The sequence below is a fragment of the Leucopleurus acutus genome (genome assembly GCF_964270905.1).
Source record: "Leucopleurus acutus genome assembly, contig: HAP1_SCAFFOLD_527, whole genome shotgun sequence".
NCBI lineage: Eukaryota > Metazoa > Chordata > Mammalia > Artiodactyla > Delphinidae > Leucopleurus > Leucopleurus acutus.
Window position 1 is genome coordinate 104,607 of NW_028138851.1, and position 19,610 is coordinate 124,216.

The window sequence follows — 19,610 nt, forward strand, 5'->3', positions numbered from 1 at the left end:
TTCCAGGCACCACTCCCCTTCACCTGCTGGTGGACGCTTTGGCCAGCTGACAATGCAGATATTTTCAAACTTTAAGGTGAATAAAAATCATCTGGAGGGCCTGTTATAACAGAGATCACTGAGCCCCACCAGAGTTGCTGATTGCATAGGGCTGGGACAGGGCCCTAAAACTTGAATATCTGACACATTATCAGGGGACGCTGGTAAAACTGGTCAGGTTGTTACCGAATGCAGGTTCGTGTGTCTGAAGCACAGTGAGGCCAAACAAACCTAAAGGTTGGAGTCTGGAGTAGAGAAAGGTTTATTGCAGGATCGAGCAAGGAGAGGGGTGGCCCGAGTTCCAAAACACCCTGAAATCTCCAAAGGATTTCAGCAAAGCATGTTTAAAGGCCAGGTGAGGGAGGGACGTCCCAGGGAATGTGATCACCTCGTGCACAATCCTCTGATTGGTTGATGTGGAGGCCACAGGGCAGGTAACATTATCCATCCTTAGGTGCCAGAAGGTCTGGGGGCTACGTGCTCATGATCATCAAGGAGTTAATTTCTTCCCTTGGGTGGTGGTTTTTAGCATCTGAAAACTCAAGAAATATGCCTGAGATACTATTATCTGAGTACTTCAGAGAGGAACTACAGCAGAGGATATGGGGGATGGGTCTGTCCTAGGAAGGCCCCATAGGGTACTGCTTGGTTACAAGGTGACCATACTTTGAGAACCACTGCTCTAGTGGCTTGGAATGTTCAGAAAGTAATGGAAGAATCCCTTCCCAGGTCTAGATTCTAGTATCGCCAGCTATTTTGGCGGGGGGAAGGGTAAGTTTTGTCCTTGCTTGGACTTCTGGTTCATTTATATCAAAGCCTATTTGAGGCAGTGCGCTCGGCAGTCCTGCAGTTCTGTCTTTTGCTTCAACAGTGTTTGGAATGAACAGACCCAGGGACGCTCCTTGCTCCAGCCCCCGACCACCCTCCAACCTTTCTTCCTGTCGCAACCTTTGGAATCAGCCACTCAGCTATCCTCAGCCTCCAGGACAGGCCAACACCGTTTTTTGAGCTTAGCTCCTTATCACTGATCAACCACGAGTTCCCAGGTGCGTCAGAATTATTCCATCGAGGTGGAGGCCGCCGTCCACCGCCTGTTCAACATGCATCTGGGGACACTTACCTCTCTCTGAGCTTCTATTTCGACAGCAACGATGGGACTCTGGACAGTGTGGGCCACATTTTTCGCCAACTGGCTGAGGAGAAGTGTGAGGGCGCGCAGCGTCTCTTGAAAATGCAAAACCAGTGCTGTGGCCGCGCCCTCTTCCAGGATGCGCGGAAGCCTTCTCAAGATGAGTGGGGTAAAACCCAGGACGCTGTGGAAGCCGCCATTCTTAGGGAGAAGAGCCTGCACCAGGCACTATCAGATCTGCGCGCCCTGGCTTCCGCCCGCGCAGACTCCCACCTCTGTGACTTCCTGGAGAGCCGCTTCCTGGAGGAGCAGGTGAAACTCATCAAGAAGATGGGCGACCACCTGACCAACCTCCGCAGGCTGGCTGGTCCGCAGGCTGTGCTGGGCGAGTATCTCTTTGAAAGGCTCACCCTCGAGCACAAACAGGAGTCTCTGAAGTCCAGCGGCCTCTGAGGAGCCCCTCTGGCATCAGAGCTTCTGCCTGAAGCCCTGCTCTGCAGCTACTAGGCAGCTCTGTAACCGCCCTGGAGCCCTCTCCCAAGCCTTGGACCAAATGGAAACAATAACGCTTTTTGCAGAAGGAAAAAAAAAAAAGCCTATTTGAAACACAAACAGAATAAAGAGGAAAAAAAGAAATATATATATATATATATATATATTCATGTTTTTTTTCCTTTTTTAAAAAATTTATTTTACTGAAGTATAGTTGATATACAATGTTTAGTTTATGCTGTACAACAAAGTGATTCAGTTACACGTATATATAATTTTTCATATTCTTTTCCATTATGGTTAATTACAGGACATTGACTATAGTTCCCTGTACTATACAGTAGGACCTTGTTGTTTATCCATCATATATATAATAGGTTACCTCTGCTAATCCCAAACTCCCAATCCATCACTCCCCCACCTCCCCCTTCCCCTCGGGAACCACAAGTTTGTGTGCTATGTCTGTGAGTCTGTTTCTGTTTCATGGATAAGTTCATTTGTATCATATTCTAGATTCCACATATAAGTGATATCATATGGTATTTGTCTTTCTCCTTCTCACTTACTTCATTTAGTATAATAGTCTCTAGGTCCAGCCATGTTGCTGCAAATGGCATTATTTCATTCTTTTTTTATAGCTGAGTAGTATTCCATTTTATATATATCACATCTTTATCCATTCATCTGTGAGTGGACATTTAGGTTGTTTTCATGTCTTGGCTATTATAAATAGTGCTGCTGTGAACATAGGGGTGCATGTATGTTTTCGAATTATAGTTTTGTCCAGATATATGCCCAGGAGTAAGATTGCTGGATCATATGGTAGCTCTACTTTTAGCTTTTTGAGGAACTGCCATAGTGTTTTCCATAGTGGTTGCACCGATTTACATCCCCACCAACAGTGTAGAAGTCAGTCAGAAAGAGCGAGACAAATACCGTATGCTAACACATATATATGGAATTTAAGAAAAAAAAATGTCATGAAGAACCTAGGGGTAAAACAGGAATAAAGACACAGACTTACTAGAGAACGGACTTGAGGATATGGGGAGGGGGAAGGGTAAACTGTGACAAAGTGTGAGAGAGGCATGGACATATATTCATGTTCTTTTAACATATGAATTGCCCCACTTTATCTGTGTGAAATAAGTTTGTTCCCGTTATTGGGCTGCTTCTCAAGCTTTGCTGCTCATTTGAATTACCTAAACAGCTTTTAAGAAAAACATTGGTGTCTGGGTCCCAGCCCCAGAGATTTTGATTCAGTAGGTCTAGGGAGGAGCCTGGGCACAGGGAGGTCTCAGAGTTCCCCAGGTGATTCTAATGTGCAGCAACTTTGGGAACCACCTCTTGGCTTCAATCCAGCTAGTGATCAGATATTAAATCTAAGACACATGGGCTAGTGCGTGAGCTCTAGGAAGATTCGTGCCAGGGAAAATGATCGATAGTTGTGTTACTTCTCTGAAATGGACTGAAATTTCCAATTAGCATGAACAGGGGAGGGTGAATGGGTGAATGCAATAAGGTGTATCATTTACGTATTGCCCTATGTGTATGGCTAGAAGCTTTTGCAACTGAGGTCTGCCCTACTTTTCATGCTAATGGTAATGCTTGTCCTCCTAATGCAGCTGTAAACTTTATAAGCCCATAGGTAGACAGCATCACAAAATATTTACCCCTCCCCACTGGCCCACTCTCAAGCTTCTCTCCCCTTCCCCAATACACAAATGTACATCAATGCTCTTGAGACCACTATCAACATATTGACCTTCAATTCTTCTACTTTGCAGCTTCCCTCTTATCAGGAGATGTCAGCATTTAGTGCAAGGACAAATGCTTGCCTCTTGGTGAGTAATGTAGGCAATGCCTCCAAGAGACAAATAGCCCTTAGGAAGGGGGAAAAAGTCTTTCAAAAAGGTTGATGCCCAGAGGAGGCATTTTCAGTCATCTCAGCTTAGAGGTCAAATATCCAAAATTAAAAAGGTTAAAAAAAGCAAGGAAGAAAAGGAAAAAAGCAAGGAAGAAAAGAAGGAAACAATTTTCTTATCTCATAGTAATAAGGCAGTTTTCCTTAAAAAAAAAAAAGACTTAAGCCATAAATTCTCTTTCCTAATCAAAATGTGCTTTTCGGTCTTTAGACTATTCCTCTTATATCCTGTATTATTCATGACGTTTAATTCTTGAAATAGCACATGGCTGAAAACAGAAGCTAACCTCTTGTCCACTATGAATTAAATCTTCTTTTCTTAGGACCTGTCTACAGTGTACAATTTGGGGTTTGCCAACATAATTATTTTCTCTGAAATAAGTTACAGCATTTTGCCTTTTCAATATATAGTTATACAATATATTGTTAACACAACATAGTTAATATAGTCAATATAGTAAATACAACTATAACACACGTGATATGATGCCACTTTGGTGATTTTCTTCATCCATGTAATTCTGAAATTTGACAGTATAGTTTTCATATTCTAATGAGCTGAGTATTACCTTTGCAAGGATAGAAAAATAAAATAAATTCATAATATTCTTGTGTGGTTTGCCCCTGGGGTGGATTACCATAATGGGGGGATATTTGAGCCTTTCCCCAAGTCATTAAAAAACCTGCAGCGAGCAGCCCCTTGTCCTTTCCAGGGAGTGGGGGGAAAGGATCTTTAATCATAATAATCCTGGGGGGAGAAATCTCAGAAATAAGACATCTGCTTCTGCGCCTTGTTGTTTTGCAGAATAGCAATGATTGCTTTAGCAGCTTCTATTGCCATGTGTGTACAATAAGTAAATGAACATAAAATTGAATGAACGCATAAAAGAAGGATAAACCCACCCAGCTTAACAAATCCACTCTCTCACCTGCTGTGCCCTGAAACATGAAAGAAAGAATCACGGGATCATAAGGATTAATAAAATAACAGTCTCTGTTAACAATATTGACAGGAGGTATAAGGATAATTTGTCTGATGTGGGACCAACAGCTTAACTGCTTAATCCTTTTTTTTTTTTTTTAAGGGCAACTCATTCATTTGTTGTTTAAAGATTGCAAGACAACTTCTGAATTTCTGTAGCACAGTTTAAATGTTTTACTTTTTTGATAAATCAGAGTATAATAGAAAAAACAATTAGTTTCCAGTAATATCTATATCTCTATTCAGAATTAAGTCTTCCACAGACATGTAACCTGGAAACAAAAGCCTGTTACAATAAGCAAAGCTTCAACAGAGCTGCTACTTTTCGGGCCAGGGAAAGGTTCATCCCTATAGGAGGAGGATGTGCTATGTAAAATGGCTGCAAGGTCACAGCCTTGAGGGCGCTGGAAGTCTATTATCCTATCCCACATTAAGTAGTTTGGTGAACTTCAAACGTCCGTTCATCTGCAACCAAGCTGGCAAACTTTAACTGATATCTCAAGCAGGTAAAAAATAAATTAAAAGAAATCCTTACACTGATGTTCCTTGATTCACACTGTTAAATGGTTCATTAACATGTAATTCTGGCTGAGAATTACATTTGAGACTCCTTGCTCAGATTTTGGTTAACAGTACAAATCTTTGAGAAATTCAAGTTCTTATTAATCAATAATTTGTCAGCTAGGCTACATTCAGGCATCAGCTGCAACTACAGAATAGGTGCACTGCCTCAGTGCTTTGGAAAGACATAATCTAGAACACTACTAGCAGACAAAATATCTGTTACTAGACAGCACAGGTGCAGTACAGCAAGACAAAAACATATATTCATGTGTGCCGCGGACCAGCCGGAGAAAGAGGATTTCACCGCCCAGGTTCAGAAGGGAAGGGGTAAGGAACTGAAGTGGCACCGACGAATAGGGTCAGAAGGACCAAGACAACTGATGGTTGCAAGGCAAATTTTATTGCTCTACAGTTGCAGATTATCTAGACTAGAAATCGGAAGGTTGCCAGATGGTGGTTTACATTATCTACAGACTGTCTCGGCTCAAGGTTAACTTCCCTGGGAGAAAACCCATAAACCCAGAAGCATCAGAAATAACCTGCATGTGCAGGGGGAAGACAGCTTTGCTTGTCTCATTTTACATTCTTTCTGATCTCTGGGCCCTGGTGATTTATCTCCCATGGAATGGAACAAGGAGGGGAACAAGTAGGGACAGTCCCTTCGAGCAGCGGCGGCATGCCTAGCATGTCCTTACCTGCTCTCAAGGCTGACTGCTTCCCACAGGTCCCCCTTTTTTATTTTTTAACTTTTGCTGCAAAATAATTCCATGAAGTTTAGTGCCGAGAGTAGTGTACTGTTGCATGAGGATACGAAACAGACATGAGAAGATTATTATCAATAATAGGCAAATTATGGCCAGGGTAATAAATCCTGACAACCTTCCAGTAATCCAAGACTGAGGGTTTAACCACTTTAAATGATCCAGTAAAGTTTGAATTACATCTTCTGGCGAAACATCATCAAGATGTGTATTTTGTATACCCTGAATTTCAGCATTTAATTTCTTAAGATCAAGACTAATATTATTATCTGACCAAACACTCAGCAGATGCATTTTTACTTTTTCCCATTCCCAAATAGTCACTGTACTTTTAAGGAGTAACACACATCCATGTATACTTTGCATGACAAGCTAAACGCATCCTCCATTTTAATGCTTCTATCTGATCTCCAATCCCCAAAATTGCATTTTTGAATTCATCTAACTTGTTATTAATCTGTAAATCTATGTGACTTTGTAAAGATAAAGCAAGACTGGTATGTTGAGATAACTGATTAGCAAAGTGAGCATGATGAATACTCTGTGAAAGAGCAAGACCGGCAGTAGCCACGGTAGCAGACAGAGCAGCCGAGGCAAGTAAACTTACTATTAGCCACCCAAGAAAGCGTCTCCTTCTCTGCAAGGCTTTAGAGAGTTCCACCCATGCCTGTACTCCAGTATCTTCATACCAAGGTTCTCTCAGATGTACAGGCACCATAACATACATGGGTTGCTTTAGTATAAGCACAGATTGCGTTCCTGCAGAAGGGAACATACAACTGCTAAAAATACAATTAACACAGCTAATATTATATCCTCCTTTGGAAGAATTACCAATGTTAATAGAACCAAACAAAAGTGTATATGGAGGAGCAACACAAGTTATAACAGGTGTATTGGAATAAGTTAGAGCTAGTTTCCATATATCCCAGTTCTTTTGAAATGTGATAAACCTATCTATGATGGGAAAAGAAGAGATAAGAATTGACAGCTTGGTATAATCTATAGTAGACCATATTTGGTTATTATTCCAAGATGCATTGCAACGTTCAAAATTGGATCCAGGAAAGTTAACGGTCATAAGGGGAGGCAATTGATTTTTTGATTTTCTGTTAAGCATAGTAACCTTATGTCCAGCTATAAGTATCCCTTGTCCTCCAAGTAAACGCTTCATACAGAAATAATTTCCTGAATCTTCACCTGTAACCTTGGCTATAGTAATAGCGGAATCCCTAAGTGGTGAGCCGTATGAGATTTGACCTCTAATATTAATAGCTTGCCCATTTTATACCAAATGATGGTATCCTTAAGATCCTCTCGTTGGCTGGTAGCCTGGCATGTAAGAGTAATGTTGGTTCCTGTAAAACGAAGGATGCCTGGAGAGCCTGACAAACTAATTGATTGATCCGTTCCCTCATAAACATCTGTATGCTCATAACTAATAGCCTTTACACATCCAGTTTCCAGATTCAATGGGCTAAGACAGACAGGATGGGTACTAAACCAGTTAGTATAATTTACAGACATATTGATTTGTTTTATATTCCCAATAAGAGGCCCATAAACAGTTATCATTGTAAAATACAGGAAACTCTGCTTCAGACCAAGATATGGGTTGTAATAGTGGAGGATCAGGTACATAGGCCCAGTAAGTTGCTGCATTAACAGAGGGAACATATGAAATGGTTGCCAACATAGCCAAAAATAAAGTTACAGGTGTAACAGGATTATTCTGTTGTTTCACTGACTCTTGAGCTCGTGAAACCAGTTGTTTAATTTGTCCCCAAGTTGGAACATCACTCCTTTGAGTCGTCCTGGCAAGTGGTCTCCTCTTCTTCTTCTTTTTCTCAATCAACACTGTCAAATTTTCGGGAAAGGTGCAGAGCTTCTTCATCTTCTGAACTAGGTGAGCTGTGGCGAGCCATCTATTTGCTTGACTAAGCGCTCAGGAAGCCAGCGAGGTCCAGGCGCTGATCTGGGAAAGATACACACGTGACCACGTCCCCAAATCAACACAGGATCCGGACCATGCCAAGTGCTGGTTAACGGATCTTTCCAGAGGACCTCCGGAGACTGAGAGGCCAATCTTGGCTCAGCCACCAACCTTCCCCCTGCAGAGCAGCCAAATTTGTCAACAGTGAGAACATTTAAAATAAACAGAGCATGATTTATAAGGTTATGTGGTGTTGTTCTATACAATTCCCCCCTGTTTATTTTTTCAATAGTTAGCTTTAAAGATCTATTTGCACGTTCTATAATACCTTGTCCTTGAGGGTTATATGGAATGCCTGTAATATGGGTAATTTTGTAATGAATTACAAAATGTTGCAAAAGCAGCGGGCCCATTATCTGTTTTAATAATTTTGGGAAGGTTCATGAAAGCAAAACAGTGTAATAAATGAGTGATAACATGTTTAGTAGCTTCTCCGGTCTGTGCTGTAGCACAGAGGAAACCAGAATAAGTATCGATAGTGACATGAACAAACTGTAATTTCCCAAAAGACGGGATATGAGTAACATCCATTTGCCATAAATGTCCAGGTAATAATCCACGAGGATTAACAACATAATGTGGAACAGGAAGGTGAGGTAAGCATTGTGCACATTGCTTAACAATTTGTGGGGCGGCTTCACCAGTAAGGGAAAATTGTGTGTGTAATGTAGCCGCTGACTGACGGTGTAAAGCGTGCAACTGCTGTGCTGCTTGTGAAGCAGTTTGATCATAACTTACCATAATATGAGGGTGTCCAGGACATGGACCATGAGTATCAAGAGTATGAAGATAATGAATGCAGTATATTAGCCATTCTTGACAGCATGACGAACGGAAAGGAGGAGTACGGTAAATTGGGACATGTCCTGCTTTAGGGAAAAGAGATTGAGGAGGAGGAGTAACTTCAACTCTATTCTTGGGAGGAAAATCTACAGGATAAAGATCACATTTAGATCGAGTTAAAACATCTGCAGTCGCATTAAGTTTAGTCAATGGACCAGGCAAGTTAGAATGAGCACGGATATACAGACCTGCAACAGGACCATCATGGGAACGAATAAGCTGTTGAAGCAAACGAAAAGAGGATGGTAATTCAGGGTCATTAGTATGTCCTATGCGCGCAGTCTCTAGAAGAAATCACAAGCTAATAAGATATTTACTATCAGAAAACAAATTAAAAGATATAGAAGGCAAATGTTTAAAAGACATAATGACAGCATACAGTTCAACACGTTGAGCTGAAGTCAAGGAAGTTTCTTTAATGAGGTTTGTTCCGTCGTCAATGATTACAGTAGCCACTCCTGAAGAAGAACCATCCGTAAAAACCAAAGGTACATGAGGAACAGGCTGTTGCCTAATTATAGAAGGAAAGATATGAGTTAAGTTTGCTGAATTGGATCAATTTATCAGCAGGGTAATGGCATTCCAAGGTACCTGAAAATCCTGCAAGAGCAAGACCCCATTCATTACTATGTTGAAAAAGCCAATTTTGTGGACTAACTGAATAAGGGATAATAATTTGAGAAGGTTCTATACTTATAGGTTGTAAGCATCTAGTTCTACCTTGCATTATTAAATTACTAATAAGTTCATAATAAGGGTTAATAACTTTAGAGGGTGTAGTTTTCATATGAATCTATTCAATAATTCCAACAGTTTGCCATAAGACGGCAGTAGGCACATGAGGAGTTGGACAAATTATTAAGAAAATTGGAAGGTGAGTATGAATTCTAGTTAATTGTGTAGAACTGATAGATCTATTGACTATTTGTAAAGCTTGAAATCCTTCTGGAGTCATAGAGCGTGAAGAAGGAGGATCTGAGTCACCTTTAAGAATATCAAACAAAGGCTGTAATTGAGCAGTAGTAAGTTTTAAGGAAGGCCTTAGCCAATTAATATCGCCAAGTAATTTTTGAAAAGCATTTAATGTTTTTAAATTATCAACTCGAATTTGCAGTTTTTGAGGCCTAATAGTAGTGTTATCAATATATTTTCCCAAATATAAAAATGGAGATTGTCTTTGAATTTTTTTTGAGGCAATGACCAAGCCAAATGATTGTAAGGACTGTTGTAAAAATTGAAAAGCAGTCTCTAATAAAGAAATATTATCAGTGGCTAAAAGTATATCATCCATATAATGTATGAGATATAACGATGGAAACCTTTTTCTCACAGGAGTCAAGGCCTGAGCCACATATTTTTGGCATAATGTAGGACTATTTGCCATGCCCTGAGGCAATACTTTCCACTGAAATCTCCTCATGGGTTCCTTAAAATTTAAGGCAGGCAAGCTAAAAGCAAAATGTTTTCTATCTTCAGGAAACAAAGGAATAGTGAAAAAACAATCTTTTAAATCTATAACTAAAAGATGATAATTGTGTAGTATGGCTGTTGGAGAGGGTAGGCCTGGTTGAAGAGCTCCCATTATTAGCATAGTTTTATTAACAGCTCTTAGATCCTGTAATAACCTATATTTTCCAGGTTTTTTCTTGATAATAAAAATAGGAGTATTCCAAGGACTACTGGAAATTTCTAAATGCCCTAATTGTTCCAGTACTAATTGTTCTGCAGCTTCTCATTTCTCCTTTGTGAGGGGCCATTGGTCCACCCATACAGGGTCATCAGTCAGCCAAGTAATTGGATCAGCAGTGAGTGGAGGAGACTCCAAGGCCCCTAAGAAAAACCCAAACCTTGTCTATCATTTTTTATTTTCACATCAATAGGATAGACAGTTCCTTGTTGATTTGTTCCCAGCGCTTTTGTGCGAAGAAATCCTTGATCCAACATCATATTAGAGACTTGAGAGTTTGGACTATAAAGTAATACTCCCATTTCTTTTAATATATCTCGGCCCCAGAGGTTTAAAGGCAGCCCAGGCAAAACATAAGGCTGGAAGTATCCTGAATGGTCCTCACTATCTTGCCATAAAAAAAACTGACTACTTTGCATAGGAGAAGAACTTTGTCCTATTCCGTGAAGTTCTGTAATAGTAGGACTAATGGGCTAACGTTTAGGCCAGTGTATCTGCGTCATAACAGAGACATCAGCTCCAGTGTCTAACAAACCTGAAAAAACCTTTCCATTAATGGTTCATTTCATTTCTGGACGTTCTTTCCCTATCTTCTGAATCCAGTAGGCAGCATTAGACGATCCAAAAGCCTTTGTTTCTCTCTTTTGATGTTGTAAACTTTGTCCATGAGGTACAAAGGGCAAAAGTAGCAATTGTCCAATTTTATCACCAGGAGAAATAGTTATTATATTTATAATAGTTTGTGCCATGACTTTTATTTCTCCTTCGTAGTCAGAAACCATGACTCCTGGCATAACAGTTAAACCTTTCATGGTGACACTACTTCTTCCCAATAATAGTCCCATCAAACCCTTGGGTAAAGGTCCACAGATGCCTGCAGAGAGGGCCTGAGGACCCATTTCAGGAGTTAATACATATCGGGCGGAGGTACTGAGCTCCAGTCCTGCGCTTCCTGGTGTTGCTCTGGAGAGCGAGGATATTGTATGTTTTTGTTTTTGGTTAATGTCTGATTGATAATTTGAGGAGGATACACAGACATTACCCTTATTATTTGTTGGGGCCGGGGAAGGCCCCGGGAGGAGTTTCCCGACAGTGGTGGCCCATCCTTGTGGGCCACTGAGCAACAATCTGTGCCCAATGTTTTCCCCTATTGCATTTAGGGCATAAACCAGGGATTTTCTGACCATCTGGAGGTTTCTGAGTAGGGAAGGAAGGACTAGGGTTAGAATTAAAAGATCTACATTCTCTAGCAAAATGACCTGCCTTTCTGCATTTAAAACAAGTCTTTGTTTTCTTTTGATTGTTTTTAAACCCCACTTTAGTTAATGCTGCAGCCACAGCAGCACCCTGTATATAAGTAGGCCCAATGTCTGCACAAAGGTGAATATAATCCTCCAATGTTCCCCGTTTTCTCCAAGGTCGAATCGCAGCCTGACACGCATTATTAGCATTTTCAAAAGCAAGTTGCTTAACTACAATCGTACCAGTGAGTCCGTCCACAATGAGTCTCCCCACCGCCTGTGACAACCTATCTACAAAATCAGCATATGGTTCATCAGGTCCCTGTCTAAGTTTTGAAAGATCTTCAGTTTTGTGTGTAGAAGGACATTTCCTCCGGGCTTGTAATGCCAAATGATTTATTTGAGGATAAGCAACAAAGGGATAAGTTAATTGATCTTGTAAAGAAAGATATTGTCCTTCCCCAATCAGCATATGGTAATCAACTGGAATATTATGGGCAGCATTCTTTTCTGCTTGTTCAGCAGCCCGTTCATAAAAATCAAACTTCCATATTAAATAATCTCCACCATTTAAACAAGCTCGTGCAATAGACTTCCAATCAGCGGGGGGAAGAGCTTCTCCTGTCAACCATAGCAGTAGTAAAAGGAGCAGTGGGCCCATATTGAGCACAGGCAGATTTTCAATCTTTCAAACCTTTCAAAGGGAGAGCCTGATGCTCCCTAGTAGCTTGTTGAGGATTATTAGGATCAGGTCTTTCTATGACGGGACAACAGAAAATAGGATCTTCTCCTCGTTTTATTGCTCCTTGTACAGCGCGCTGCAAGGGACTGAGCATTTTTACAGATGTGGATTTTTGAGGAAGACAGTCCTTATTAACCTGCAGCTTTTTCACTGACTTATCTATCACAGCCATTAGAAAATCATCCTCAGGATATTTCTCTCTTTTATGTTTACAAGCCTCATCTGTTAAGTCAAAATGTTCCTCTTCATCTAAAATATTTAAATTAATTAGCTCTTTCGGTTTAGGAAGTGGCGACACAGTAGCTGATAATACAGTCTCTCCTTCTGTCAGAGGCTTATGTTTTTCTGACTTTACATTCAAATCAACACTATCATGAGAAGAATCTAAACATATTTTTTATCAGATTCCACAAACTATATGTAACAACAGGAGTATGAGTAGGCCCTCGAGACTTGTAATAATTTTTTAATCTTCTCCAACTTTCTGCCAGATTTCTATGTCAACAGAGCCGCCATCAGGAAACCAGGGAGATACACCATGGATATTCTGTAAAAATTCAGTCAACTGTGAGGTAGAAACTTTATTACCCCGAGCTTTAAGCATCGAAAGTAAAACCTGAGCAAATAATTCATACATCTTTGAGCCCTTTTGCCCCATCTTATTTTACTTCTGACTATTGCCTTATGCCTCTATTAGTTCCACTTTTACTGGTGGCCACACATATTTTGCATAAGGGTTCTCTTACCTGCACTTTCTTTTTCTTTTAATTGCCTTCACGCTTCAGGTCCCTGTTCGAGTGCCACTTGCCGCGGACCAGCCGGAGAAAGAGGATCTCACCGCCCAGGGTCAGAAGGGAAGGGGTAAGGAACTGAAGTAGCACGGACGGATGGGGTCAGAAGGACCAAGACAACTGATGGTTGCAAGGCAAATTTTATTATGCTACAGTTGCAGATTATATAGACTAGAAATCGGAAGGTTGCCAGATGGTGGTTTACATTATCTACAGACTGTCTCGGCTCAAGGTTAACTTCCCTGGGAGGAAACCCATAAACCCAGAAGCATCAAAAATAACCTGCATGTGCAGGGGGGAGACAGCTTTGCTTGTCTCATTTTACATTCTTTCTGACCTCTGGGCCCTGGTGATTTATCTCCCATGGAATGGAACAAGGAGGGGAACAAGTAGGGACAGTCCCTTCGAGCAGCGGCCGCATGCCTGGCATGTCCTTACCTGCCCTCAAGGCTGACTGCTTCCCACACGTATGTTGCCTTGTTTAAGCCTCAAGCCCTCGATCCTTTGTTGAAATACAATAATTTCATTCCTATGGTTTTCAATACCAAAAACTCAACCTCCAGGAGGGCTAAAGTCTAATTTGTACTCCAAACCAAGTAGCAGTGCAGTTTGCTACTACTGAGACTGAATCCATAAAGACTTCAAGACCACGTCCAGAAGACAAGTTATTATATATAATACCCTAGAAGGTCTGAAACATAATTATCATATACATAGCTGGTCCTTCAGAGCTTTTTACCTATAACATGTTTTTTGATGAAAGTTATTTAATGTACTGGAGATAACTGTGACTTACTGATCAAATATTTGAATACTTATACTTACCTGGGATTTCATTTCTGCTGAAAGAAAAAGGTAGAACAGGACTCACTAAAAAAAACAAACAAACATTAGAAATGAAAGTAAAAATCTTAACACACACTATCACTTTTGGAAGCAGCATAGAGGGGCAGCCAACGGTAAAACACTGGTGAAATAGGTCAAAACTCTAGGCCAAAAATCCATTATTATTATCATCAGTGACAGTACCACAACTGTGCCCTTCAGAATTAATAATCGCTCCTAAGAATCTTCATTTGGCACCAGATGATGCGGCTAAGAGAAACACTCTGGGAGGTTTTGAATCAGACTTGGTTTTTTGTTAGCCAAGTTACAGGAGAATTTTTAAAGTGGGGGGAAGGGAAGAAGCAAACGGACCAGGAAAAGAATTTAAGCCATCATCTATAAACCAACAAAGCACTGATAGTTCCAAACATTATGTCAGACACTAAAATGACTGATATAGGCTCAAGTGGTTTATAAAACCTATAAAAAGACTACACCAGCAAAGTCCCCATTTATCTGTAGAGTTCAGAAACTAAAACAAGGAATATTTTAGCTTAAAAGCTTATCTCAAGAGAATCATACACACTTCACATGAATACAAATACCCGAAACCAAACATTTTTAAAAGCTCCAATACCCAAAATATAAAGAAAAATATTAATTCAGAAGACTCGATCAATCCATGATAATCACAAAACGGCTGGGCAATCTCTATCTCCCTTCCACACTAACCATCCATCCCATGGAAGACCAAGGGAGATCAGACCTTCCAGACTTACCTTCCAGACCTTCCAGACACCTGGCTGCTGCAAAATTCTATGGAGACTCCTTGTGGAACAGCAGTTTCCCATCTCTTGTGTCTCTCCCTATCGTGATCATGATCATGCAGGAAGCAAGTCTGGCTGTGCTATTTCTTATCATTGACTGTCACCCATCTGCAGCATGGTATTGTACAGATAAGAAAAAAGTAGTTCCCTTTCCCCCAGAAGGTTGAGGCTCAGGTACAGGGTAATTCTCCTGTGCACACAGTCATTATTTAGGCCGACTCAGTGACTTCAACAGGCGTAATCATGTGATCAGGTTTGTTGCCAGCTGCGTAATGCTCCCACATCTGTAGATAGAGCCGCTCTAGGTCCATTGTGTATTGTTTGGTGTTGAACAGAGGGCTAGATGTTCTCTGCTTCCAGACTTTGCCACGAATTTTCTTCAGGTATTCTAGATCAGTTCCCAGTTTCACAGCTATGTCTTCATATTCTTGTCTATTTTGAGCAATAAGCTCAAGACAGCCTAAACAAGTGAGCTGGGAAGCTGCAACTCGGGAAGCAAGAGTCTCTCCTGGCATAGTCACCACGGGTGTCCCTGACCAAAGGACATCCATCCCTGTGGTGTGTCCATTACAGAGTGGAGTGTCCAAGCAGACATCAGCCAGCTGGCCTCTCCGAACATGTTCCTCTTTAGGAGCAACAGGTGAAAAAATGATACGCTTCTGGGGAAGGCCCATATTTTGTGCATACTGTTGAATATTAGGTTCTCCTACTGCTGGAAAACGCAACAGCCACAGTACACTATTGGGAACACGCTTCAGAATATTTGCCCACATCTGCAAAGTAGATGGGTCAATTTTATATAACTGATTGAAGTTACAGTACACAATGGCATCTTCCGGTAACCCGTACTGAGAACGGGTGGTTACAATAATGGTACGGGGAACCTCCTCTCCAGTGGCAGCCTTAATGTTGATCTGGGTAGTTGCCAGTCCATTGCTAAGACTGAATCCATTAATTGTTATCTGAATTTGTCCTCTGTTAATCATTTCAATAACTGCCTCTGCAATAGTATTCATAGGAATGACAGGCATATTAAGAGCCGTATTACTGCTGTCTGCGTTGTCTCCTCCATCAGGACATTTCATCTTGACAATCTGCACATCTGGGAGACTATCAAGAAATGCTTTGAGGTCGATGCCATTCAGCACAATCCGATTGTCATAAATGTGCCCATTGGACTTAAAATCGATGACTGCCTTCTTCTTCAGGTGAGGGAACATATTAGCATGATCACCAATAAAGAAAGTACGGGGCATATAAGCCAGTTTCTCAGAATACTGCTCAGCAACTTCAGCAGGTGAAGTTTCCTGATCAGTGATGATATAATCCATGAAAAGCACGCCACTGGTCCCAGGGTAGCCCAGCCACATTGCCTGAATAGGAGCTGGCCTGAGAGCAAAGAGTTCATTTCGAGCACCCCTGGTATAACCATTCATATTTACAAGGATGTGTATACCATCTTGATGGATGCGATCAGCTGCTTTCCCATTGCATGGAATCTGAGAAAGATCAATGAAATGATGGGCTTCTGCCATCACCTTCGCTCGGAAGTTTGTGCCATCATCTGGGCTCAGGGCATAACAGAATACCTCAAATTTATCAGGATTGTGCATGCCTGGAATAGACTGCATAAGATGAGAAGTAGGATGATTCCCAAAGTCAGAACTCACGTATCCTACACGCAGTCGACCATCACTGAGCTTCAAGTCTTTTGGATGTTCGTACGGTGGTTTATGAAGGACACTGATCTCATCCAAGCAGAGGTTCCCATGGCTCTCAGCAATAGCCTTCCTGAAGCCATGAGAAAGAGGATAGAGCATACTATGATGAGGCTGCACAGAAGGCAACCTATTCTTCTCCAGCTGGTCAGCCACAATGCTGACCAACTTCTTCATTCGCTCATCATAGTCTGTCCAATCACAGACAATCTGCAGGCAATGAGCCAAATCACAATAAGCGTCAGGAAAATCAGGTTCAAGCTTCAGAGCAGTGCGATAAGAAGCAATTGCTTCTGGAATATTCCCTGAATACTTGTGGATGGAAGCCAGATTGCTGTGGGCATCCGCAAGTGCAGGGTTAATCTGAATGGCACGAGTATAACACTGCAAGGCTCCCTGAACATCCTGCATCTCCTTTAGAGTGTTTCCCATGTTACAATAGGCATCAGCAAAGGTAGGACTGATTCGAACAGCCTCCTTATAATGCATCAGAGCTTCCTGCAGTTTTCCCTGCTGCTGCAATACACTTGCTAAATTTGAATGGGCAACAGCAAACTCTGGGAAGACTTCTAATGCTTTACAATACAAGCGAACTGCCTCTTCAATGTTTCCCTGGTCTCCTTTGATATTGGCTAGGTTATTCAGAGAGTCTGCATGGGTGGGACACAGCCGCAGAGCTGTATTATAACACTCTTCTGCTTCGGCAACACTGCCCTTCTCTTCCAGAGCGTTGGCTAGGTTGCAGTAAGCATCAGGGAAATGTGGTTGCAATTCAATAGCTCGCCTGCAGGTGTCTATTGCCAGATCTATCAGGCCTTGCTCATAGTATACACAAGCCAGGTTGGCATGTACCACTGCATGATTTGGGCTCAAGCTTAGGGCACAAAGGTAAGCTGCCACAGCTCTGTCAAAAATCCGTGCCTCTTTCAAGACATTTCCTAAATTGATATAAGCATCCAGAAAATTGGGGTCAAGGGTGACAGCCTTTTCAAAGTGATGAATTGCAAGCCAAATCTCCCCTTGTGCATTGAAAACACAGCCAAGATTACTCCAAGCTACTGCAAAGTTCGGTTGCGTCTCCATTGCTTTCAAATAACATGCCTTGGCTCCTTCCAAGCGACCCAGGGCTTTGAGCAGGTTCCCCAGGTCACTGCGAACACAGTACAAATCAGGATTGCACTGAAGAGCAGAGACGTAAGCTTGTACTGCCCCTTCCATGTCGCCTGCTGCTACCAAAGCGGCTGCCAGGTTAATATAACCATCGATGAAATCTGGTTTGAGATGCAATGCATGCCGGTAATGCTCAATTGCTTCCTGCAACTGCCCTCTTTCCTTGTACACATTCCCCAAATTCGAATAGGCTTCTGCCAGAAGAGGGTTCTGTTTAATTGCCAGAGTACTAAAGTGGGCAGATCTGTCCAGCCTTCGACACTGGAAGTGTAGAGATGAAAGTAATAAAAGTACTCCAGTATTGTCTGGCTCTTGTCTCCACAGCTGCATGCAGTGTCTCTCAGCTGCCTCAAAATCTCCTGCCTGATACTCTCGATGTGCCAACTCAGCTAACCCTTGGAAGGAAAGCATACGTTTCGTTGGTTCTGTGCTGTCGGCCACGTTGCCCACAGAAGACGCCATCTGGAGCTTCTGGAGAGAGTGAGAAAAGGGGGTAATTGAGTCCCGCTGCCGCCACTACTGGCAAGAATATTTCTAGAGGTAGCAAGTACGAGGGCAGCAGCCGTACCACTGCTTTGACAGGCTTAAGCGGCGGCGACGGTTACAGGCACCGAACCTTAGGAACTCTGGTTGGTCGTCTAACTCTCACGCTCTTGAAATCTTAATTCTTAACCCTGCCCTCTTCCACCATTTTCCTCCTAATCAGGGAATAAAAATTACCTATACACTTGCCTTAGAAGAAATCAAAAGTCAGTAGTCCAAACACTTTTCAAAATTTTGATTTCTGCCCAGTTGGAAAGGAAATACATGATTGACTTTACTTCATCATTCATATAGTCAATGTGGAAAACATTAGGGCCGTGAATTTCAATACAGTAAGATCAGAAAATTTTAAATTGGCCTTCCCAAACCACTAATAAGTAACCGATGTTGTATATAATGCTAAAATCTTAGAGACCGAGTTTGATATTTTAAAAGTTCTGAAAGGATTAGCTAATTTCTCCTCATCATATTTCTCATGCCTCAAACCTGAGTATTACATTTTTAAAAATAAATTTATTTATCTTTATTTATTTATTTTTATTTTGGCTGCGTTGGGTCTTCAATGCTGCGTGCAGACTTTCTCTAGTTGCGGCGAGCGGGGGCTACTCTTTGTTGCGGTGCCTGGGCTTCTCATCACAGCAGCTTCTATTGTTGTTCCACAACTCTATGGGTTCCTTTTTAGGTCCTATGAAGAACCCTAGAAATTAGTTCATGGAATTATAAGTTTTTGCAAAATTGTCAAAAGTGAGATATTTTAACTTCCATCAGGTAAGACCAGCGTCTCTTTCTTTGCCAATTTTCCTTCTATCATATTCCGTTATGTTGGATCATATTGGAATGGCCACAGGCTTTTTTGAAATCTGGCTAAGGAGATTTTCTTTTTTCTGTGGTACGCGGGCCTCTCACTGTTGTGGCCTCTCCCGTTGTGGAGCACAGGCTCTGGACGCACAGGCTCAGCGGCCATGGCTCACGGGCCTAGCCGCTCCGCGGCATGTGGGATCTTCCCGGACCGGGACACGAACCCATGTCCCCTGCGTCGGCAGGTGGACTCTCAACCACTGCGCCACCAGGGAAGCCCTAAGGAGATGTTTTAAGTGAGGCTATTATGTGATTTTCAGACACCGTCATATGTAATTGACTATATACTATCGCATTACAGGAATAACTTCCAGTACTCATACTGACTACTCTACTGACTTAACCTAGCACAAGACACAGAAGCATAAGGACAGAAACCACCTTACAATATAGCCATGTCTTGCACTTCACAGCTCTCAAAGCATGTGCGTTTGAAGAAGAAAAAAAGAACTGAAAAGTACAAAACCAGAAGCTATTCTGT

General features: G+C 41.7%; 1 protein-coding gene and 1 pseudogene across 2 annotated transcripts; one reads left to right on the top strand and one right to left on the bottom strand.

Moving 5' to 3' along the window:
* Window positions 1-228: 228 nt before the first annotated feature.
* On the top strand, window positions 229-1,621 carry LOC309978970 (ferritin light chain-like; annotated as a pseudogene). The gene is made up of 2 exons: window positions 229-254; window positions 1,079-1,621. The product of its transcript is annotated as a ferritin light chain-like (transcript).
* A 13,428-nt stretch (window positions 1,622-15,049) lies between these two features.
* LOC309978972 (UDP-N-acetylglucosamine--peptide N-acetylglucosaminyltransferase 110 kDa subunit-like) lies at window positions 15,050-18,190 on the bottom strand (the record flags this gene model as incomplete). The annotated part of the gene is made up of 1 exon (XM_082865798.1): window positions 15,050-18,190. One exon carries the CDS (start codon window positions 18,188-18,190, stop codon window positions 15,050-15,052), a length of 3,141 nt encoding a protein of 1,046 aa, XP_082721924.1.
* Window positions 18,191-19,610: the final 1,420 nt, after the last annotated feature.